This window comes from Euphorbia lathyris, chromosome 5 (assembly GCF_963576675.1).
Source record: "Euphorbia lathyris chromosome 5, ddEupLath1.1, whole genome shotgun sequence".
Taxonomy (NCBI): Eukaryota; Viridiplantae; Streptophyta; class Magnoliopsida; order Malpighiales; family Euphorbiaceae; genus Euphorbia; species Euphorbia lathyris.
In genome coordinates this window covers 15,684,279-15,707,768 of record NC_088914.1, presented here as the reverse complement: position 1 = coordinate 15,707,768, position 23,490 = coordinate 15,684,279, and the positions used below count along the sequence as shown (strand labels likewise).

The window sequence follows — 23,490 nt, the reverse complement described above, 5'->3', positions numbered from 1 at the left end:
TTCGAAATAAATCAGTCTATATATGTAAGTCGGTTGATAATGGGTCTGAAAATATAAATGGGCCTCCCATTACACCCATTTTTATAATTTACCCTAAAATTTATCAATTTATTTTTTCCCTATGGGTATCTTTGTAGTAGTTTAGTATATACATACATAGATGATGCCATTTTTAATCGGTTAAAGACACTTCATAGCTTCTAATAGTTCAGGGGGAAAACGATGTTTTTAGTAAAGTTCAGGGGCCAAGTATGCATTAAGCCAAATAAATACTTGCCACCACCAACAAAAGAAAACCCAATTCTCTCCGACACAATTTCCCCACAGAAACAATGAATCAAACCCATTCGAGGGTTTAAGAGCAAGCTCCAAAAATCCTTCCCCGTCTCTGAAATTCTCTCTTCCGCCATCGTTCGTCTTGCTTAACGATGGAGACTGTGAGGCTCCGTTTAACATTTGATCACATTCTGAACAAATCGCTGAAGACTCGAGGCCTAGACCGTTGCTGGGTTCAGCTAAAACCCCAACACCAAACCATCTCCGATCTCTCTTCTTACATCCTGCATGCCTTCAATCTTCAAGACGAGTGCCCTAGAGGCCTTCTCCTCTCTGTATGTCACATATTCTTTTTTTTTTTTTTTTTGGGGTGCTTCCTGTTTTTGTTCTAAATGGGTTCTTATTTGTTAATGAGTTGTAGATGGACGAATTTTCATTGCCGCCTTTCGAGTCTACTTCTATTTTGAAGGATAAGGATATTATCCGGTTAGTAGTTCATCAATGGTACATTTTTTACTGTTAATAAGAAAATAGTTTGGCTAATTTAAGGAAACAATGGTATTTGTGGCCATATTGTTCAGAGTGGAAAAAATTGGCGGTGTATCTTCTGATATACTGATGATAGGCAATGGGGAAAATCACTTGGAAGCAGTTCAAATCGTGGATATGCAACCTGTAGCTTCTGCTATGAATCTTCTGGCAAATGAGGAATTTGAAAAGGAATCTGGAGGCTACCAAAGTGAAGAGGAAGAGGATGCACAGGAACAGGAAGAAAATGAAATACACATAGAAAGTACTCCAGAAGATAAAAATGTTTCGAGAAAGAGAAAAGCCTCAAAAGAAATTAAAAGCTCAAAGTATGTTCTGGGTAGAATAGATTCAATTTCATGATATTTGTTTTGATATATGGCTCTTTCAATATAGTCGTGCTCTTTATTTGCCTTCTAAAAAAGTATCTACCATTTCTTGTGTGGTTTTTTAGGATTTATGTAGGTATTCTTGGTTTTTTATATTACAGGAGGAAGAAAAGTAAACCTGCTAGTTCTGAAGATTGTGCTGATGTTGTAGAAGATATTGCAAATAATGCTAATGGGGAGCAGAATGGAAGCTTAAGAACTTCCGAAGTCAAAGAAAAGAGGCAAGCTTTGAAGCATATCTATGAACTTTAATTTTTTTATCTTACTTCTTCTGTTTTAGGATTTATGCAGGTATTCTTGGTTTTATTTCTCATTTCTTAAACTTTTTTTCTTACAGGAGGAAGAAAAGTAAATCTGCTAGTTCTGAAGATTGTGCGAATGTTGTTAAAGATATTGCAAATAATGCTAATGGGGAACAGAATGGAAGCTTAAAAACTTCAAAAGTCAAAGCGAAGAGGCAAGCTTTGAAGAATTACTATGAACTTAGTTTAATGTTTTGATCTTACTTGTGCTGTTTTATTCCCTGGGGTTAGGTTAGTTAAAACTTGATCCTCTCATTTTTGGTGGTTTTATTGGTCAGACAGATAATATTATTGTCTACAACATTGAGTAAATACTTTTTTCTTTCATTATTGCACCAAAATCGAAACACCTATAGCTACTTTGAGTTCTAGAAATTCACAGATTAGGGTAGTAGGGCCCTTCCACCATAGAATTGTTCCATACAGTGTGTTGTGCATCAGTACTGAAGTCTCTTTGGAGCTTATATGACCTATGAACACAAATTGGTTCCTAAACTTGTTATCAATGGAAAATTTGGCCTAGATAGCTCTTTTGCCAAATTCCACACTTTTTTAGCTGATTGAACCTAACTCAGCTACTCAACTCAATCACTACATGTTTCAAGTTGGGCTAAATTGGCCAAAAAAATACTGGTTCCTGATGAATTAGCTGAAAAAGGTTAATCGGGCAAAATTGTCTACCCTTAACCCATGCAAATTTAAGGGCCCATTTTTAGTTTTAGCCTCATATAATGCCCTCAATTCTTTTTTTCCCCCATCTGTTCAATTACCAAATAATTTTTCCCTTAAACTTTGTTTTGTAGGTCATGTGAAGCTCAAGAAAACTGCAACGGGAATGTGGATACATCCCATTCTCCAACAGCTAAGAAGGTTTTGCTTTATATCATCCTATAAGTTCAATCTATGAAATCTTGATTTCTGGATACATCTTGTAATTGTCATTAAATGTTTATGTTCTGATCCTTCATCCATTTATTCAGAATAGAATGGCCTTGAATTTCATTATGAATTTTCATGTCCAATTTCTAATCATGCAACGTGACTCAAGTGGTGTCGCAACTGCTCATGAGTCTTGAACTCTTGGTAGCTTTATTTTTGTTTTGGAGCACATAGTCAATGGTGTACATAGGTTAAATACCTGGAAAGTTGTGTTCCTGGTTTATTTGGGAAGCTATATGAATTTTGTTTGCTGCATAGTAAAACTTGGCTCAAGTCAATCTTGAATATATCAATGTGTATTCAAGATGATGTAAACATGCTGTAGGATTTCCAAATTCTATATTGCTGATGACATCATGTGATAGTGATGATGATATTTTGGATGATGTCTTGCTTCAAAGTATAGGTCAATTTTTTGTGTATTGACTTCCATACGTTCCCCTATTATAGTAAAAGACAGTATTATCTTAACCTCTTTTTAGAAAGAGTCCCAGCATAAACTGGTTGCAATCCATTTTTCTGCTGTTAAGGTGGATAATTGAATAATTTTCTTTCGTTGCCATTAATAATGTTGTTAATGGTCAGACCATAAGGACCATAATTTCTTTCTGTTGATGTCTAAGTTGTGGAGTATCAAGTATGGGTAGTTAATAATTCCCATTCATTTAAAATTTAAACCAGGCAATACATGTAGGTTTCCAGTATTACAGAAGTTTTAAAACTTTCAAGGTTTATTTTTCTTTTTCTCCCTTCCCATAATGTGAATGCTTCTTAGTTCATAGAAGACGGGTTCAAATTCATGCAATTGAAAGTTAAACCACTTAAATCATGAATGTGATTTTAACTGCTACTATACTCTACACATTCAGCTGGCTAGTAGAAGTGCTAGACGTAAAAAAGCCAAGAGGAGATTTTTGAAAGGAATACGGGAAGCTGAAAGAAAAGAGGTAATTCAGCATTAGATTTCAGCTCAAATACATATCCATTTGTTTGTATATCTTGTTAACTGAAGAGTAAAGGGAAGGGGTTTATATATGTACATCTTATATTACTTTTATTTCCTGGCATGCACACAAATGTATTGTGCATACATAAATTGGGTAGAATATGAACTAACGAGTGTATATTTTACATGCATGTTTTAGTGAGAATAAGAAGTGGTCTTCCTTTAATATCTACTGATTTTAATCTGTTGGGTTGAATTTGCAGCTCCGCAGGAAGCAATTACATGAAAAATCTGATCAGCAGTCAGATGAAGAGGACCAACCATCTAATCAGATGGTCTGTCAAGAATCAGCTGAAAAGGGTAATGAAGAAGTTTTTGAAGAACTGCCTGAAAAAGAAACTGAGGAACTCCAGGAAGACCAAAAACTGCCTGAAAAAGAAACTGAGGAACTCCAGGAAGACCAAAAACTGCCAGATGAAGATAATGATGTAGAGGAAGATGTCGTTCCAATGGTCATTAGGCCAGGACATATCCGATTTGTGCCACTGGGGGAAGGTCTGATGCTCTGTGTGTATGATGTGGATTTTAGTGTTTCTAATATTCTTATCATTTCACTACAAACTAAACGGTCTGCTAAGTGCATGCGACAATTATGACATGTCTGACATTTCCTTTTGCAGAAGACACCGTACAAACTGAAAATCAAAGTCAAATTCCTCGGGTATGTTTATTTTATCCGTTGCTTCATCTAATTCTTCTCTCTTTTAACTTGTTGTCCTCGTCATTCAGTGCTTAAGAATAGAATGTTTATATTTAGTAATATTTTGTTTCATATGGATTCACCTGGATATTTACATTGCTTTCTGGTGTCTGGTGTATAAGTGGTACTCGAGTTAATCAGGTGCATCAGTTGAATTGTGATTATTTCACTTTCTTGACCTGGTAACTGAATGTTGTTTTGTCAAACTTTTTCTCTTTGTTTCTAAATTATCACTAAGTTCATGTCTTGATTTTCTTTTATTTATTTCTGTCTTTTTTTTTTCCCGAATCGTACTTTAATGTATTTGTGCTCAATGTCCTGATCTTTTGTTACATCCCTTCATGCTTGGATCGTGTAGACATATCATTAAAGCAGAAATCTAAGGAACTAGTGACGTGCTAAATATAAGGCATGTTTATGAAAGTCATATTCAGATAAGGCTTCTTAGTCGATAGATATATCCTTCAATTGGGATAATAAGGGACATGAGATGAACTAGAGATCAATAAATTCTTCCCCATCAGTTGGTAGCAGCATCTCTCCTCAGCTTCATGTTGATATTGAATTATATATTTTTGGTTATTCAGGATAACTTTCAATGGAATGGAGTAACAAGCAAAAAGAAGGGTCAAAAATGGGGTAGGGAAAAGACTACATCTTATAGAAGGAATGATCACAAAGATGTAAATCAAGAGCAACCAAAGGTGCTCAAAGGAGCTGGACATCATCTCAACTTTGAGAACCTTGAATTCTATACTACCTTGCCTAAGGTTTGTTTCCTTCGAATTCTCATTTCTATTGCTTGGATCAGTTTGTGTCTTTTGATCACTGTAAGGAAATGGTCGACCATTATATTTCTAGGATGGTCTGCCTCCACAGTAACTGTGCTGGATTAGTTAGTATTCTTCTTCTTAGGAGGTTTAAATGTCAGCTTACTCCTGAAATTTTGCAGGTAGGTGATGTGATTGCTTATCGTTTGATTGAACTATCATCGTCCTGGACCCCTGAACTCTCATCTTACCGAGTATAAACTCTTTCTGGTTTGAAATTCTGGGTGACTCTTTACTTTTTAAGAGAACATGCAATTTATTATGGTCCTTTCGTCGATAGGTTGGGAAGATATCTCGATATGACATGAAGTCAAATAGGCTTCGGCTGGTGCAAGTCCCAGGATATCCATTTTTTCCTGAGACAGACCATGATCCATCGGATTTTCAACCAGAACCATCACCTTACCAAGCTGATGGTTCATTATGGGTACGTTGGCTCTGCACATTTTTATTTGTTCTTTTATATATTTTGTGTGGGGTAAAACAGATAGTTAGAAGTTATCAATGGGTAGATTGTGTAGGGGAAAGGGTTGGCTTTAAGTAAAGTCGGTTCTGATAGAATGTTATAAAATCTTGTTGCTCAGTAATACAGAATCTAAGCTGATGAAAAGACTGGCAAAATTAATAATCTTAATGGATGATGTGGTAGATGGACATTGATAGGATTTCATAAACGCGATCTGCACGTAGTTTCATGTTACTACAAGGGTTCTAGTTGATTTGTATTATATGTATTGATCAATTGAAGCTTATGGCTGAACCTTTGTCTAACAACAGAGGATATCATTTTACCATATTGCTGACAGCTAGAGCTTAACTTTTTTCTGCAGACTGAGTTTTCAGCACTTATAGAAGTTCGTCTTGTCAGACATGGCAAATCAAATCCTGAAACAGATTCGCGGACAAACAATGACGCTGATGCTGCTTCTCAAGGTACTAATCCTGGTCTGTTCTATTCTATGCCAGCGCCATAATCGGAATGCACAAAGAACATGAATAATTTGATTTAATGCGTACTTGCCTTTTATTATTGTATTTTTATTCCACAGAAAACGGAACAGTGAACCCATGGGAAGAAATTAGCCAGGCACTGAGTGCGAAGAAGGAACAGCTATCTCAAGAAGATGAATGGAACAAGCCAGAGAGTTCCGGGGGGAGATCATGGTCGTACAGGTCCTTGAGAGGCAGCGCACTGGGTCCAACCGTTGCCTACCTAAGAGGACAAAATGAAATATGACTAGACCTTTTCGGCTTTTCGCACTTCTTGTTTTGGTAACTTCAGTCTGAATCCCAGTTTTGGATTTTGATTTGTTCAAAGTTTGGGGGCTACTATTTATCGGTTAGCTTATGTATAGTGATGTCTTATGTCTCGGCTTTCCTTCGGATTATCTTAATATCCTTAATTTTAACTTGTAGTAACATATTCTCGAAATGAAGAACAGTTTTGGTCACTCCCTTATCACTTCCAGCTTGATAGCAGAAAAGATGGAACATGTGAGAATCAGTATCATTATTGGTATCTTAGGGTAATCAATGGGGTAGGGGGTCTCTGTTCCCGTCTGGACAGGAAATTTCCGAAAAAATTCCCCACGGATAGCGGTGAAGAATTTTTTTTTTGCGGGAACAGACTTCACGGGACAGGAAATTTCTGAAAAAAATCCCCATGGATAGGGGTGAAGAATTATTTTACCCGTGAAGTTGGAGCAGGGACAGAGATGGGGAAGGCCTTTTCTGCCCTGTATCCCTAGACTCTGCTCGACTTCCGGAATTATTAATAAGATTATATTATTGTCAAATATGATTTCAATTTTTGTACTTAATAGAAAATCGGGTTAATACACATATTTGCCCCTGTGTTTTTTCGGAAAAACAGATTTGCCTTTAAATCAAATAAACCCACAAAACTATCCCTGAATTTTCCATAAACCTGCAATTATATCCTAATCTGACGGAGCAGTTAAACGGCGATAACATCAAACCTTCTTATCTCCAGAAAAACTTCAGAAAAGAACAACCAATCACAAACAGAAAAAAATATGCACATTCAATTTCGATTAAAAGCAAGTTAGAAGAACAGATTGGTCAAAATTTATTTTCATAAAAACTCAATCAACCTAATAAAATGGCGTCTAAACCTCCTAATTAATCCAAAAGCAATAGCAATAGAAAACAATAAGAAACCAAATGAATTTTGATTGTCGTCATCCAATTTTTTAGGAGACAAGAAGGTTTGATGTCATCGCCGTTTAGCAGCTCCGTCAGATTAGGGTATAATTGCAGGTTTATGGAAAATTCAGGGATAGTTTTGTGGGTTTATTTGATTTAAGGGTAAATCTGTTTTTCCGCGAAAACACAGGGGCAAATATGTGTATTAACCCTAGAAAATCTGATTATAACACTAATGATACATAATATTTTAGAGTGAAAAGTACAAAAATAAACCTTGTGGTTACACCTGTTTTCGACCGGTACCTATGTGGTTTAAAAGTTTACAAAATGGTACCTTGAGGTTTATTCCGTTAGCAAACACATACCAAATTGACTAACGGTGTTAAAAGTCAATGGAAAAAGAGTTAATTTGATCTTTATATTTATTTATTTTATAAATTAACTTTCTCCTATTATCTAATTATTACAAATAAATCCCAAAATTAAAAATAAAATACAATTATACCATTTCTTTCCTCTCTCTCCTCTCTTTTATTTTTTTTCTTCTTTCTCTCTCTTCTCTCTTCTCTCTGCTAATTTCTCTCTCTAAAATCGATTAAATTAACAAAATAAACACTTTCAAATTCTACCTTTCACTTAGCGCAAAGATAGAGCCTGTGCAATACTAGACAAGATCGATGGAAAACTTGAAGCGAGAATGGCTTTCAATGAATCAACGATTTTCAATTTACCCTTTAGCTCCTCAAATCATTGTCCTCTCATCTTTCGATCAGACGGGTTTATAGCTAAGAAAGATCTTCGACCTTTATGTTGCCAGCTAGCTTGGGATTCTCGCTCTGAGTTCCAGATTTTTGTGACTCAAACCTGGTGGGAAATATCTGATATTTGCACTATTTCTCAACTTTTAAGATGAAGCTCAATCGTGGAACAAGAATATTTCTTGTAAAACTTTTACTCGAAAAAACATTCTCATAAACAGAGGCTTGAAGGGCTATAAAAATATCTTGAGAACCATCATTCGCACAATGGTGCTGCTTGAGAAAAAGTTGCAGACGGAATTACGAAGGTGCTCCGGCAAGAAGAAATTTTATGGTTCCAAAAATCCAGACATGAATGGATTTTCTAAGATGATAGGATTACCAAATCGGCCAAGCTCCACCAATTAATTAATAATACCACCAATTTTTTTTGAATTAAATGTAAAATTTAAAAGAGTTTGTTTTGTTAATTCAATTCAATTGATTTTAGAGAGAGAAATTAACAAAGAGGGGAGAGAAGAGAAAGAAATAAGAAAACAAAATAAGAGAGAGAGGAGAGAAGAGAAGAGAGAGGAAAGAGATGGTATAATTGTATTTTATTTTTAATTTTAGGGTTTGTTTGTGATAGTTAGATAATAGGGGAGGTTAATTTATAAAATAAATAAATATAAGGACCAAATTAACTCTTTTCCCTTTGACTTTTAACACCGTTAGTCAATTTGGTATGTGTTTGCTAACGGAATGAACCTCAATATACTATTTTGTAAACTTTCAAACCACATAGGTGCCGATCGAAAACAGGTGTAACCACAATGTTTATTTTTGTACTTTTCCCTATTTTATATTTCATTAAAATGTTGTATTATTATAGTGAATATAAATTTAAATTTTGTTTAATATTTAAAATAAAGGGATGACTTTTCAACCAAGCGCGATGACCAATTGTGCGAATCAAAGGTTCCTCTCGTACTAGGTTGAATTACCATTGCGACACTATCATCAGTAGAGTAAAACGGTTTACGTTCTCTATTGGTGGGTGAATAATCCAACGCTTGGTGAATTCTGCTTCACAATGATAGGAAGAGCCGACATCGAATGATAAAAAAGCAACGTCACTATGAACGCTTGGTTGCCACAAGCCAGTTATCCATGTGGTAACTTTTCTGACTAGGGATAACTTTTCTGACATCTCTAGCTTCAAATTCCGAAGGTTTAAATGATCAATAGGCCACGTTTTCACGGTTCGTATTAGTATTGGAAATCAAAATCAAACGGGCTTTTATCCTTTTGTTTCTCACTCGAGATTTCTGTTCTCGTTGAGCTCATTTTAGAATATTTGAGTTATCTTTTAACAGATGTGCCGCCCCAAATCTAGATTTGTTTTTATCCTTTTAACATAAAATTTGAACAAATCGGTTTACTGTTATATGATTTATTTGTCCAGTTAGATCTTTTAAATATTAATTATGTTTAAGAACATCTTTATTGGTTCATATTCACAACCACTCAATATGCATGTTAAATCATTCATTTAATAAATATTATTTAATTAAACTCTATCATATTATTTTAAAAATTAAAAATATATTATAATAGTAAAATAAAAGTACATACAAATGTACTACAAAATAATTATTGTGATAAATTTGTTTGGAATTTCATATATGACAGTCGAATGACAATCAAAGTAGACCGTTCAAATTCAGTACGATACTGACAAATTCGAACCTTATCCCTAACATTAAACAAAATTGTTGCAGGAAGAAGATTGCCAGCTGTTTTTCTTCAATTCATATCTGGGTATCATAAAGTGGAAAATTCAATTGGTTGAATATCTAGAGTAAGATACAGTCAACAGAAAATCTGAGTGATATTAAAGATTACCAGAATTGGATTTTAAAGTATCTTCAAAGTGTCAGGATGCTGCTGCTACATTTTTTCTACAATAGCCACTTTTAGAAATTGAGTGAAAAAGGAGCTGCATTCAAACTGACAATATGAAAATCCTAAAAAAATGACATTGGCAGGGGAAAAATGGTCTCCCTTGCCAATATTTTCAACTTTTCAGGCTCTAATTTTTTGGTCAAATATATAATACATCATGCAATTTACAGAATCAAACCACTCAGTTTCACCGTCTACCTAAATTGTGATCTCACCTATCTCAAGATTCTCAACCAGTAGGTGAGACAATAGTGTCAATATTAACACTCAAATTGGGATAGATTACAAAAAAAAATATATAAAAAAATAATTGTATATATATATACCTATATAATGATACAGTAGCGTTCACCTGGATCCTGAATGACCAAATGAATTTCGTCATTCACCGTTAGATCTACGCTCATTAAATTTACACCTTATGATGGTTTGAGTCTCCACTGTAGAATTATAATAAGCGTATATCTAACGGTGAATGTCCAGGTGAACGCTACTGTATAATGATATAAGATACCAAAATAGTCTTACCAATTTTGAGGAAGAACCAATTTAACTTTCATATTCAAAACAACGTAATTTCAACCGTAACGCTTGTTAAATGGTACAATTAAAACTCTCACTAACATCAATTGACACATCAGATAACTGTATCATTAACCACTCTACACATAGGTGCCACATATATCAATTTCGTCTTTCTAACATTAGAAAATGACAAACGTTGAGCTATATGATGTGTCAATTTCTATTGGTGAGAGTTTTAATCATGTCATTTTGATAAACACCGAGAGTGAAATTATGTTGTTTTGTATGTGGGAGTTAAATTAACTCTTCCACAAAAATCTTAAGATTGATACCTTGTCTCTAATACTATTGAGAACTTAACGTTAGCAAGTTGAACCAATCCTAGACAAGGTTAAAGGAATGCTCTATTCATTAATGAATAATGTTATCTCCATTGCATATTTGTGTCACGTTATCACTCATCAGTAAGGCAGATAAAAAAAACACGTGTATATATGTGAATTTTTTTTTATCCTTGTTCTCTGCGTGTTAAATAAAAACATAATCTAAATATTATCTCAATTTAAAGACATTTCATCTCCAAATCTATTATGAAATCGCAAAAAACACAACTTTTCTTTCTAAACCAACTCATATGCAACTAGTGCAGAAGAACAAGAAAACAAATATCTTGACCAACTTGTCAAGCTTTCAATTGTATCAGTTAAGGATAAAATTACTCTTAATTGACAATGTTAGGAGCATATTTACACCTTTATCTTCAGTTAAATATCACATCATTGAGAACTGAAAGAAAAATGGCAATTCATTGTATACTAGATGAAGAACCATTCTTAAAAAAAATGCAACAGAATCAGATATGCCATCAATAAAGAGTGCAAAAAATTAACTGAAATTCCTTAACCTTAAGTGGAAAATGAAGGGAAATTTTTTATTCCAACAGAACAAAATATGTACTTCTTCTAATTCCTATTTAGTGTACAGGAATTTTGCTTTCTGTACATGATTTGGTAGTAAATGGTAACTTAAATACTCTCTCAATCACATCGCACAAGCAGAGAAAGAAAACATATTGTTGCTGCCTGGGATGCTCACTCACCTTTATACATAAACTGGAGCAGATCATATTCTCACAGCCCCCCTCGGTTCTGCTGGCTATTCATGTCTTGAAATGAGAAACCACTGAGGAAGTTCAGGAATTGCTCCGGCTCCTCGCCTTGTCTAATGATCTGCAGATAACATATGCTCAACAGCTTAGCTAATCAAATATGTAATTCGAAGAACACTCACATAACTAAGAAAATGGCTACATAACAACAACGAGATGAAAGTCCAAAGGTGCAAAGGTGAAAAACTACCAGGACCAATTGCAGAAACTACTAGCAGTAGTAACAGATAAATAGTTCTTTAAAAATTATGCAACTACCCTAGTACAAGTTTCAGATTGAACATGAATTCTGATGTCCAGACTCACAAGAACTTAGGCTAATTAACCAACCATCTCTCTATAGGTATGCAATATGAATTTTGACAAGTTGTTCCGAAGGAATGTCCATGCATTTGACAAATAATCGTTTGGTACCAAATTTTGTCTCGGGGACTAATTTTGGTCAAAAGACTCAAGTTCCATTCTCCTATACATATCTTGCTTGTGTCAAGCAGATGAAACTTTAGTATCTGTGATGAACTTTTGGTCTGGGAGATGAAGTTTCGTTTATGGAACTAAATGTTGGTCTAGAATGAATTCTGTACCAAATTTTGTCTGCAAGACTAATTTGGTCAAAAGAATCAAATTACAGCGAGTAAATAACTCGAGATGATTGCCATAATGACCCATTGAACAACACTAAAATGGATGCAGGTTCTGTAAAATAATCATATTCAAGATAAAAGAAGTCATGAAGGGTTCAACTCTTATTCGACTTTGTAAGACCGATAATAAATCAATTAAATGTTTCTGAATAGCAAAAACAATAAGGAATCACATTGGATGTAAAGATCAGAGTTCTTTATGCGGAAGTTTTTCGCAGGGATGTTTTATTCATTTTATGAAGCAGAAAATTATTCTAAAGAGTAACCAAAGGATAAGTTTATACTTCATGTCATAACTAGAAATTATGTCAATCAACACTCAAATAAGAATTATCAAATCAATTCTTCAAATATGAACAAAACTCATAATAATCATAAACATAGTAATCCAGTAGTTACCTGCATAGGTATGTTGGCAGGACAATTATTTTGATTTAGAAAGTTGTGAAGAATCGCCTCCCAGTATCGACAACTATCCCCGTGTGTAACTGGACTGCATATTACTTCACTTTGCGCTTCTTCACATGAAAAATCTCGGCCCAACCATACATATGCAATTGCAGGATTATTTGAGTGCAAAGTTAAATCCGGAGCAAACATAATATACACCGATCCAGAATCAAGCATGCCGAAGCTATGGATGTCAAGTTTGACCATTTTAGGCCACTGATATAGAATTGGAGCTGTAATCTCGCTCAAGGAAACAGGGGAGCTACCATATTTCTTTGATTCTTCAATCTCACTTTGAGAGCCATCTCCAGGACTACTGCTATCAGCATCCGTCATTTGCTCGTCTCTTCTGTTTTCATCGTCAGATAGCTCATCCTGATCCTTCATCACATCATCATCCAAATCCGGCAGAGAAAAGGACCAGGATCTTACCAAGTTTCTAGGGACTTGAGAGGTTTCCTCTACTGAGGTTAACAACATTCGAGGCGGAGGATTACTCCCTCTGCGCTCTGCAAGAGAGGGGGAACTCCCTTTCAATGACAAACAGACAGTATCTGATCTCAAAGCATGATTATCCGGAAATACTTTTGTGGGAGAGGAAGGAGTTTCTTTGTAAGGTAAATAAAACTTATCTGCCAAGGGACTAGTCTTGGCGTATAATGGATCTACGGCTTCCAAGCCAGAAGGCGAAGGTTGCCGAGAAGACAAGTATGACAAGTCAGACCAATTAGAGGATGAGGGTGAAAAGGCAAATGAGCTAGATGAGTAATCTGAGGTTGAAGGTGAGAGTGTAGGTGACTTATAACCGAACTTTGGACTATTCTCTAGAAAACATGAAAAAGAATCTGAGGAACCACTCGGGGTGGGCGGTGGCAATAACGGATCATCAATGGAAACAGAGTGTTCTGCTCCACTGGAATCAACTATCCTACTTGGGCTGCTATTAAGGAAACAATCAAAGGAATCCGGAGAACCACATGGAAAGGCTGCTTGTGATGATGTTGAGGGACTATCAACCGATGAATGAATCTGTTCGGGTTCCCTGCACGTATCAGTAATCATTTCTGATCTTCCAGTAGATGGAAGATGGTCATGTTTCAGCCTGGATGATGTGAGAAATTCTTTCATCATGCCAGCAGCAAACTTCTGCCTTAGTCTGCCCCATCCGCTCTCCCTTGCAGGAAGGCAAGTTTCAGTTTCAGTATTTGCTACAGAAAATGGTGGAACAACTCCACCAGCGAGTGCCTTCAGGAAAATTCCGAAATCCAAATCATAATCATCAACCTTCTTCTCATGAACCACACTGCGAACTACTGAACTATCATTTCCAGAAGACAAAACTTCTTCCTTTCTGAGATCTATTCTTTGGCAATCATCAGCAGGGATTTGTGGAACCGCCAGAGCATCCCAAAATTCCGATGGTTCCTCTCCTTCCTTAATGATCATAACTGGACCCTGAGCGCTTTCATATCGGATAACCTGATTGGCTGCCACTTTTGCTTGATTCAACATCACAGAATTGCACTTCTTCCCAAACCAAACGAAAATGGTAGTAGGAACATGGACAATAAATGCACCGCGCGAGTCAAGTCCTCGAACATCTGGCTGGCCTAACATCTTCGGCACAAGATGGAGAGGGTCATATGATGAATGTGGAGCCATTCTATACACCCTAAGCACAGAATTCGGACTAGCTGGCACAGCATGTACCCTTTTCTGGCACTGAAGAAGTTGACAAGCAAAACCCATATTCGGATTTGTCACACCTCTAGCTGCCTTAACATATTGAAAGGCATCTTCAAAGCTTTGTCCCTCTCTCCACATAAGGTAAGCAATGACCAAAGAAGTAGACCTTGAAACTCCTTGGCAACAATGTACCAAAACCCTCCCGCCTTGTTCTCGAACATCTTCGAAATAATCAAACACATCATACAAAATACTAGTGATATCCTCTGATGGACTATCTTGCAACCAAAGTGTCTTGTAAACAAGATCATTCTTAAAATACTCAGGACAAACAAACCCAACACAGTTCAGAACATGAGTAATCCCATTTTGGCGTAAAACTTCGCGGTTTTTCGCAACAGCATCACTCCCTAAATAAATATGATCAGCAATCCTGGAACACTCCTTATCGAAAAATGCAAGCTTATCCTTCTTAAACATGAATTCCCTCACAGGCTGCTGCTCCAAATTAGAATTCTCAAGGGGTTTAGCAGGCCCTCTTGGGGTTTGTGGATTAGGCCAAACACCAAGATCATCAGAACCAGCAGTAGGCCACTCCTCAATCGGCCGGTGGGCGATTGAAAGAGGCTGAAGGGGAGGCAAACAAGACCTTGCCTTGCTGTTAGGCTGATGAGGCCTAGGGATTGGTTTTGAAGGTGACCTATCACTCCATGAAACAGAACGTAAGTAGTTTTTGTTTTTCCGGGGAACACCACCGGGAACAGCGGAGGAAAGGCAGTCATTATTATTATCCTTTTGCCCTAACATCTCAAAATTAAGCTCAATTGAATTTTAGAAATAAAAGGGGAGCCATTAAAGGATTCTTCGAGGAAATGCCATTGAATAACGCAAGTTGGTTCGTTTACAATAAATAACTGATAATGATATCTGAGTTTTATCAATTATTCCCCTTTTTCTCCACCTAAAACTCTTGACTGGTTTTCCAATCTCCAAAAAAAAACGAAGTGGAAAAATCAAAAACGGAAAAAGACCTAGTAAAAGGCCAGGCTGGGGGGGGGAGACTTGGAAATTAATTAAGATTCAACAAAAAAGACAAAAAGAAAGTGCAAAAAAAAACAAACAAACAAACAAACCCCATCAAAATTAAAATAAGAATAAATCAAACTATCGCCTGACATTGTTGAAGAAAGACTTACAGAAAAAGATAGAGAGAGAAAGAGAAAGAGGCGTTCGATTTGGGGGTTTGGTGTGAGAGTGAAGCAGCCAGCGATTCCGAAACACCCAGAAATAGAAAATTAGGAAATTATTATGGAGTATAAAAGTTGGTAAACCATTCAAAGGGGGAGAAGAAAGAGAGAGAGAGAGAAGTGAGTTGAAGAGAGCGAGTTGGAATGAGAGAGCGAGTTGGAATGAGTCGGTGAGCAGATGGGATTGGTTGAGATTGAAAAAGAAAGAGTCAAAAGGGACACGTAATCATACGAAGCCCCATGATATTATGAGTATTAATCAATGCATGTCAAGTCTTGTGATGTCATTTAAATCGTTTCAACTTTATTCTTTTATTATTTTTATTTTTATTATTATTATTATTAAATACGTAGCTGTGAGTGCAGGCTACGATTACGGAGCTGTGAGGGTACCGTTCCACTTGGGACCAATTTGTGGATTATAATTATTTATATAATAATAATATAAAATAAATTACATTTTTTTTTTAAATTTGCTCCTCATCTTTTGGAAAAGCGCGTATGTATACACCTAGACCTAGTGCGAAAAATTGTAATAAGAGAATTGTGTAAATTTAAATAAAATTAGGTAAATTTAATTTTAATATTTTTTTTTTTGAAAAGTAATTTTAATATTTTTAAGTAAAATCAATTTTTAATATTATATTATTAAAAATTTGAAAAAATTAGTTTGAAAGTTATTTAACTATCACAACGGACTTTCTAAATAAGTACATCCAGCGGATTGTCAATAATCACTTCATAGGATTAATTACATATATATATTTAGGCTTTCATCTTTGTTTACTAAAGGTATATTATATATACCTAACATATTGTGCAGCTTTTTTCTTTTTTATCCTATGCATATGAACAGCAAAACAAAAATAAACTCAAGTGATATAAATTATGTTTATATTTTGCACTTTAAGGAGTTAAAAGCTTGTTTCAATATTGCTTGAATCCAAATTTGTTCCATATTGGGAACCATAGGCAGCTCTAAAGGGAGACGGCCATCTAGAGTCTCTCATTTAGGAGGTCTCTAATTCAAGAATCAGGATTATAGTAAACTGGAGGAGATGAACCCGATCAATGAAAAATAATATCCAATTTTTTTACATAAAATATAAAATTTGAAACAAATAGGTCTCAACTGAGTTTTCCAGTATTTACAGGTTTGTTTAAATAGAAGTTTTACACATATTGTTGTAACTGAAGATACAGGAAATATTCAGTATCTAGAACTAATTCAAAATACAAGAGGTTAGCTATATAATAGGAACAGAATCGGAATAGATCAGGACTGTTTGACTATATCCTTAATATTCCCCCTCAAGTTGATGGAGGTTTAACCTTCAACTTGTCTCTGAGTGCTAGAAATCGAGACTTAGACAATGGTTTCATGAAGACGTCTGTCGTTTGATCAAGTGTGGAGATATATTGAATCCGAAGTTCCTTGCATGCCACTTTGTCTCTAACAAAATGAAAGTCGATTTCGAGATGTTTGGATCATTCATGAAAAATGGGATTGGTAGTTAAGTAGGTAGCACCCAAGTTATCACACCAAAGTATTGGAGCAGTATTTGTAGAAAAGCCAATTTCTCGTAATAACATACGTACCCAAAGAATTTCTGAAGCAAGAGTGGCAAGAGCCCGATACTCGGCTTTATTGGAGGAGTGAGACACCGTCCTTTGCTTCCGAGAGCGCCATGACACAAGATTAGGCCCCAAATAGATTGCAAACCCGGAGGTAGATTTCCTATCATCAGGATCATCGGCCCAATCTACATCCGTATAACCAAACAAATCAAGTGACTGACCCCGTTGCAACGAGAGACCATGTGTCGGAGTGGAGTGTAAATATCGCAAAATACGCTTCACTGATTTCTAATGTTCGGTTGTGGGACAATGCATGAATTGACTTACTTTATTCACAGCAAAACTCACATCAAGACGAGTTATAGTAGCGTATTGCAGCCCACCTACAATGCTACGATACTTGTGCGGATCATCGAATGGTTCACCTTGTTCAAGCATAAGTTTAGTTGTGGTATAGATTGGTGTTGCACCAGACATTTGAGCCCTTTCAAGAAGGTCCTTGATGTACTTTTGCTGATTTAAGTGAAGAGTATGAGCAGTCCATGTAGCCTCCAGGCTAAGAAAATATTTCAACCGGCCAATATCACGAATCACAAAATGAGACTGCAATTGTACCATAAGTTTTTGTATGGAAGCAAAATCTGATCCACTCACAAGGATATCATCAACATATAGAAGGCAAAATAAACGAACACCTTTGGAATCAAAGCAATACAAGGACGAATCGGCCTTAGAACATGTGAAACTGAGGTCCATTAATGAACGGTTACACATTTGTGCCACATTCTTGGCGCTTGTTTGAGACCATACAAGCTTTTCTTCAGTTTGCAAACATGATTCGAAAAGTTGGCGTGAACAAACCCCGGGGGCTGTTCCATAAAGATAACTTCATCAAGTGAACCATGCAAAAATGCATTTGAGACATCTAACTGACGAACATGGCAACCATGTGAAATAGCCAAAGATAATAAAACACGGATTGTATTTGGCTTGATGATCGGGCTAAAGGTTTGCTGATATTCAATATCGGGACATTGATGATAGCCTTTAGCAACTAACCTTGCTTTGTAATGATCCACAGTGCCATCCGGATCAATGCATTGTATTCATCTATCATTATGGATCAATGCATTGTATTCATCTATCATTGCTTTCCTCCACTCAGGGTGACGAAATGCCTTGGAATAACAAGTTGGGGTTTTGGGTAACACGGCAGCAAGGTGAGTCTTGGGTTTTAGGGAGCCAGTTTGAGCTCTAGTGACCATGTTATGGGTTTTTAGTGGAGCTGGGAATGTTTTGGGTGGACGAGCGCTTGTTTAGCTTGTGATTGGGTTGGTAATGTCGGGGTGTGGGGCTGTTTCTGGCGGGTCTGGTGCAGGGGCAGCAGGTATGGTGTTAGTGTGTAGTTGGGAAGGGGGAGAGGCTGGTGTGGGTGAAGTGGGAACATGGCGTAGGAAATGTGATGGAGGTTGATAAGGTATAATGGCTAAAGATTATTGATTTTGAGTGGAGGTAGGAACATTTTGTAATGTTGCACTTGGAGGTACAATTGGAGCTGAAGTAGTAGGAACATTGGATAATGGTGGAATTGTTGTGAATGGTTCTCGTAATGAAGAAATAGTATGAATAACAACCGAGTCTGACTGATCGGACATGGATTTAGTACGAGCCTCATTATTTAACTCCGGAAAGGGAAACTTCTGTTCATTGAACACAACATGGCGTGAGACAAAAAAATTATCAGTAAGTAAATCATAACATTTATATCCCTTGTGAATTTTGCTGTAACCAAGAAATATGCATTTACGAGAATGAGGAATAAGTTTATTCGAATTGTATGGTTTAAGCCATGGATAACACAAACAACCAAATGGTCGGAACAAGGTATAATCAGGAGTAGTACCAAATAATTTTTCAAACGGTGTACAGTAACCAAGTGTTGGAACGGGCAAACGATTAATTACGTACATAGTAGTGTCAAAGGCATAAGTCCAAAAATTATTTGGTAACTTGGCATGATGTAACAATGACAAACCGGTTTCAACAGCATGACGGTGCTTTCGTTCCACACAACCATTTTGTTCGTGCGTGTACGGACACGAGACTCTATGAGTTATCCCATTTAATGACAAGTAGTTAGAAAGAGCCTGAAACTCAACCCCCCAATCATATTGAAAATTTTTAATTGGTCTCCCAAAGTGTTTTTCAACAAGTGTTCTGAATTTAATGAATACACTCATAACATCTGACTTGTATTTCACAAAATATAACCATGAAAATTTTGAATAATGGTCATAAAATAAAACATAGAATCTGAAATTATCATGAGAAACCACAGGCGAAGGGCCCCAAACATCACTGTAAATTAAATCCAAAGGATTAGAAGCAACATAATCAGATTTCGAAAATGGAAGACGGTGAGATTTACTAACACAACACGAGTCACATAATTCAATCTTTTTATTTTCATTGAAAGAAATATTATTCAAACACAAGGTTTTGCAAACAATATGAGAATTAGCATGTCATAATCTAGCATGCCACAAAGGAAACGAAACATTATAAGCTTGAATTTGATGAGGCAAAGACTTGGGAAGAGACAATATGTGGAGTCCATTCTTATTGCTCCCTCGATATATTTCTCGCTTGGTTGTCAAATCCTTCAAAACAAAATGGTTAGCAAAGAATTCAACAGAAATTGGATTAGTGCGAGTCAGAGACGAAACGGATAAAAGATTATTAACTGTTTTTGGCACATGTAGAATTTCACGAAATTGGACAGGAGAATTAGAAAAATTATATGTAGAATGCCCAATATGAGAGATAGGGATTTTGTTTTCATTACCTACTGTAACTTCTTCTGTTCCGTCATATTCTGAATGCACATTGAGATTCCCTAAATCTGCAGTTAAATGATGAGTCGCTCCTGAATCCATGAGCCAATCAGTTGAACTTGATTGAGATGTTACTGCCATATTTGATGATGGCCTAAAATTGTTATGAGGATTCCGATTCAATCTCGGAGATGGACATTGTCTTGCAATATGCCCTTGGCCTTTGCAATTGTGACAAGTAAGAGTGGTTATATCCAATGGCGCTGATGTAGATGAGTTAGAGCGATAGAACTGCTGGCCGAAATAATTCCCTCGGCCATGCCCACGTCCTCTATTACTGTGATTATTTCGAGCAGCAAAGTGCACAGACGGAGCGAAGGATGAGACATCAGTTTCTCTTGCAATCTGTCTTTCCTCACTCAATAACAAGCCCATCAATTCATCAAAAGATACAAACTCCAGTCGAGCAAACAAAGCCCTAGTAAAGGGACGGTACTCTGGTCCTAGCCCATCAAGTATGGATTCAACAAGATCATCAGAAGACACTGGGCTTTGAAGTGCGACCAATTGATCGCTTATTAGTTTAGCGGACTGCAAGTAATCGGTGATAGAGGTATCACCCCGTTTGAGGTTATGGAGCCTCTGTTTGAGGTTCATCTACGATTTGGACCCAGTGGAGTATGCTTTGAGAAGCAACGTCCAAGCAGCAAGAGTCGTTTCCGCACCAACGACTTGAGGTAACACACTGATCGATAGTGAATTAATGATCCAGCCCAGAACCTACGGGTCCTGACGTTCCCAGACCTTAAACTTCGGATTTAAAATTCCGGTGGGCAACTCCTTTGTTGGAGTAGGAATGGTTGCATCAATATGATGTTCCAACCCGAGAACTTTTAAGATCGGCATAATTTGAGTTTTCCATAGAAGGTAATTGGAGGAAGTGAGTTTGTGGGAGATTTGATTGGTGACGCTGGTGAGCGGAATGGTGTTAACGTTTGTGGATGTTCCAGCCGAGACAGTTCCATTGGGCATAGTCATAGTGCCGCAATAGGAAAGGGAAAAAAATGGAACAGGAGGATCAAGGTTGTACAGGGTTATTAGACCTCTACCAAGCTCTTGATACCATGAAACAAATAGGTCTCAACTGAATTTTCTAGTATTGACAGGTTTGTTTAAATAGAAGTTTTACACGTATTTTAATTATAATACAATAATGATCTCAATTGTTACAATTATACATGTAGATAATTATTATCATGTATTTGAATTTAATAGTAATCATATCAAATAAATAAGAATACAGTTTGATAAAATGAAATTGAATGTTAACAACAATAGAATATATTGTCTTTTTTTGTTATCACTACCTTTAAAAAACAATAGCATAAATAGAGCATCTAAATTTATTTCACAATTTCTCTCTTAACAATAATTAAGATAAGTTACAAATCGCTTAATCATATGGAATTCACCAATTAATTAAACTCTATACCATACTATTATTTAAAATAAATAAAAACACCCAAAAAACTTAATCAACTATTCCATATTGATTGAGTGGTTGATTCAGAGTTCAATTTATTAGACTCTCTACAGTGGGATAGAGTTTAATAGTGAGGTATAATGAATGGTTCATTATACTCATTGCAGATGCTCAAATTAGGCTTAATGTATAATTTTTACTTCATCGCATAGGTCATGTAACATGTAATCTTCTAAAACTCTATCTTATTATAAGTACACAATCAAGTTGGTTGTGGAAGATAGCACATGGTCTCTTGTTTTTGTGATTTTCGGCCGCATGGATGCAGATTTATCTTATGCTGCACATTTTGGCAAGCGGTTTCAAGGACAGACATGTCATACCTCGTTTGATGAAAAAGATTTATGGAACTATAAAAACATTTCAGTATAGGTTGGCAATTTGATTAATGACCCGACAAACATATCGTTTAAAATCATTTGACAACCTGCTGACCAAAAAACAAATATTCCAAACCCATTGTCCATATCATCTACTCATCTTACTTCACTAGTATCAAATTATACTATCGATATCACAACACGAAGGGTCTTGCATTTTAAAAGAGATAACTCATCATTTGCAATTTGCAATATGCATCGGCAATGCATTGAGTAAAAAAGGTGTATGGAGTACGTAAATACCGAATTACTATAATATTTTATATTTTTTAGGTTTGTTGTCATATCCATTTCTAGTATCTTTTTAAATGATCAATTACTACTTGTTAAGTTTTAATTTCCCTTTTATTCCTGCCGCTCATCTTCTTTGTCATTCAAAAAAATAACGACACAAGTACTCAGTAGGAGTATGTATCAGAATACACACTTATGGCGGTTTGCTTAGCCATGAACGGTTATGTTTTATTTTTCTTTTTTTCCCAAATGATGTAACATATATTATTACACTTTTTATGTATTTAGAACTATATATTACATATTTTTGCAGAAAAAAAGATTAACACGTCCGAACTCTAACGATGTACCTTCTAGTTATAATTAATTGAGATGCAATCTTAAATACTACATTCGTTTCATATTACCTGTCTTTCTAGAGATTTTTTTTATTTCATAATACATGTCATTTTATATGATTAGTACACGTTAAGTCATTGTTTTTTCTGCTATAAGATATGGGTTTACAAAAGTTCATTATTCTAATGGATTTATTATTAATAAATAAATATTGGAATAAATAAATAAGGGTTTACAATGTCTTTTTTTCTAATATTATTAATTTCTGTATCTTCCTTTAAAAAGATATGTAACGGATGGAGTATAAAATTAAGGTTAATAATGTATAAAAGTAAGGGAGAAGGATGCGTTTTCCATAATATAATAGAATGTGGGGAACATATATACAAAAATACTTCACAAATGGCCACCATTAGAAAAATAAAAATTGTATCTTTCAAAGAAAATTTAGAAAATCACACGTGTGTTTCATGCTAAGATGTATCACACGTGTGTTTCATGCTCAAAAATCAGGTCCAAAAGCCAAACCATCTCCAAGAGCCAAATTGGTGATTTTTGTTACTCTGTTTTTTTATTTAAGAGAAAAAAATTAAAAAAAGAAGAAATTTAGAAATATTTATTTTTGACAACAAAAATAAATATAGAACTGCATAAAACTAATAGAAAAGCCAAATTTTTAAATCGAAATCCAACTGAAAATTAGGTTAACTTATATAAATGGAATAAAGAATTATTTTTATTTCACAAACATATAGTCAGAGTAAAAAATTTAACTGATTATATATATATAGTTTTTAAATTAATATATTTTTAAAAAATTAAATTTATTTTCTTAAGTATTGTTTTAATTGAGTTTCAATATGTTAATATTTAAATAATTATATATTAATTTTGAAATAAATGATTATAGTTTAATGAATCTATTATTGAATCGTTTATTAGCTGAATGTATTGTTGTTTCTTTTATTTTTAATTGAAGATCAGTTAATCTTATTCCCAACTTAATTCTTATCATTAAAGG

The 23,490-nt window shown here is 35.4% G+C and overlaps 2 protein-coding genes across 2 annotated transcripts; one reads left to right on the top strand and one right to left on the bottom strand.

The window, feature by feature from the left end:
- The first annotated feature begins 298 nt into the window (after nt 1-298).
- LOC136230020 (coilin) lies at nt 299-6,429 on the top strand. Its single transcript, XM_066018946.1, has 14 exons — nt 299-611; nt 698-762; nt 858-1,133; nt 1,295-1,414; nt 1,531-1,650; nt 2,299-2,365; nt 3,304-3,381; nt 3,644-3,935; nt 4,061-4,101; nt 4,728-4,910; nt 5,093-5,164; nt 5,251-5,397; nt 5,801-5,903; nt 6,020-6,429. Exons 1-14 carry the CDS (start codon nt 429-431, stop codon nt 6,205-6,207), a joined length of 1,935 nt encoding a protein of 644 aa, XP_065875018.1. The 5' UTR covers nt 299-428; the 3' UTR covers nt 6,208-6,429.
- Nucleotides 6,430-11,271: 4,842 nt separating this feature from the next.
- On the bottom strand, nt 11,272-15,730 carry LOC136228986 (protein-tyrosine-phosphatase MKP1-like). Its single transcript, XM_066017500.1, has 2 exons — nt 12,578-15,730; nt 11,272-11,595 (listed from the first exon to the last, which is right to left on the bottom strand). Exons 1-2 carry the CDS (start codon nt 15,119-15,121, stop codon nt 11,497-11,499), a joined length of 2,643 nt encoding a protein of 880 aa, XP_065873572.1. The 5' UTR covers nt 15,122-15,730; the 3' UTR covers nt 11,272-11,496.
- Nucleotides 15,731-23,490: the final 7,760 nt, after the last annotated feature.

Bases quoted from the DNA above. Each gene is read 5' to 3' on its own strand.
- LOC136228986 (XM_066017500.1), bottom strand. From the start codon at position 15,121: ATGTTAGGGCAAAAGGATAATAATAATGACTGCCTTTCCTCCGCTGTT. The intron at 11,596-12,577 runs GTAACTACTGGA...TGTTATCTGCAG, and splicing joins CTGCCAACATACCTATGCAG to ATCATTAGACAAGGCGAGGA.
- LOC136230020 (XM_066018946.1), top strand. From the start codon at position 429: ATGGAGACTGTGAGGCTCCGTTTAACATTTGATCACATTCTGAACAAA. The intron at 763-857 runs GTTAGTAGTTCA...CATATTGTTCAG, and splicing joins AAGGATAAGGATATTATCCG to AGTGGAAAAAATTGGCGGTG. The intron at 2,366-3,303 runs GTTTTGCTTTAT...CTACACATTCAG, and splicing joins ATTCTCCAACAGCTAAGAAG to CTGGCTAGTAGAAGTGCTAG.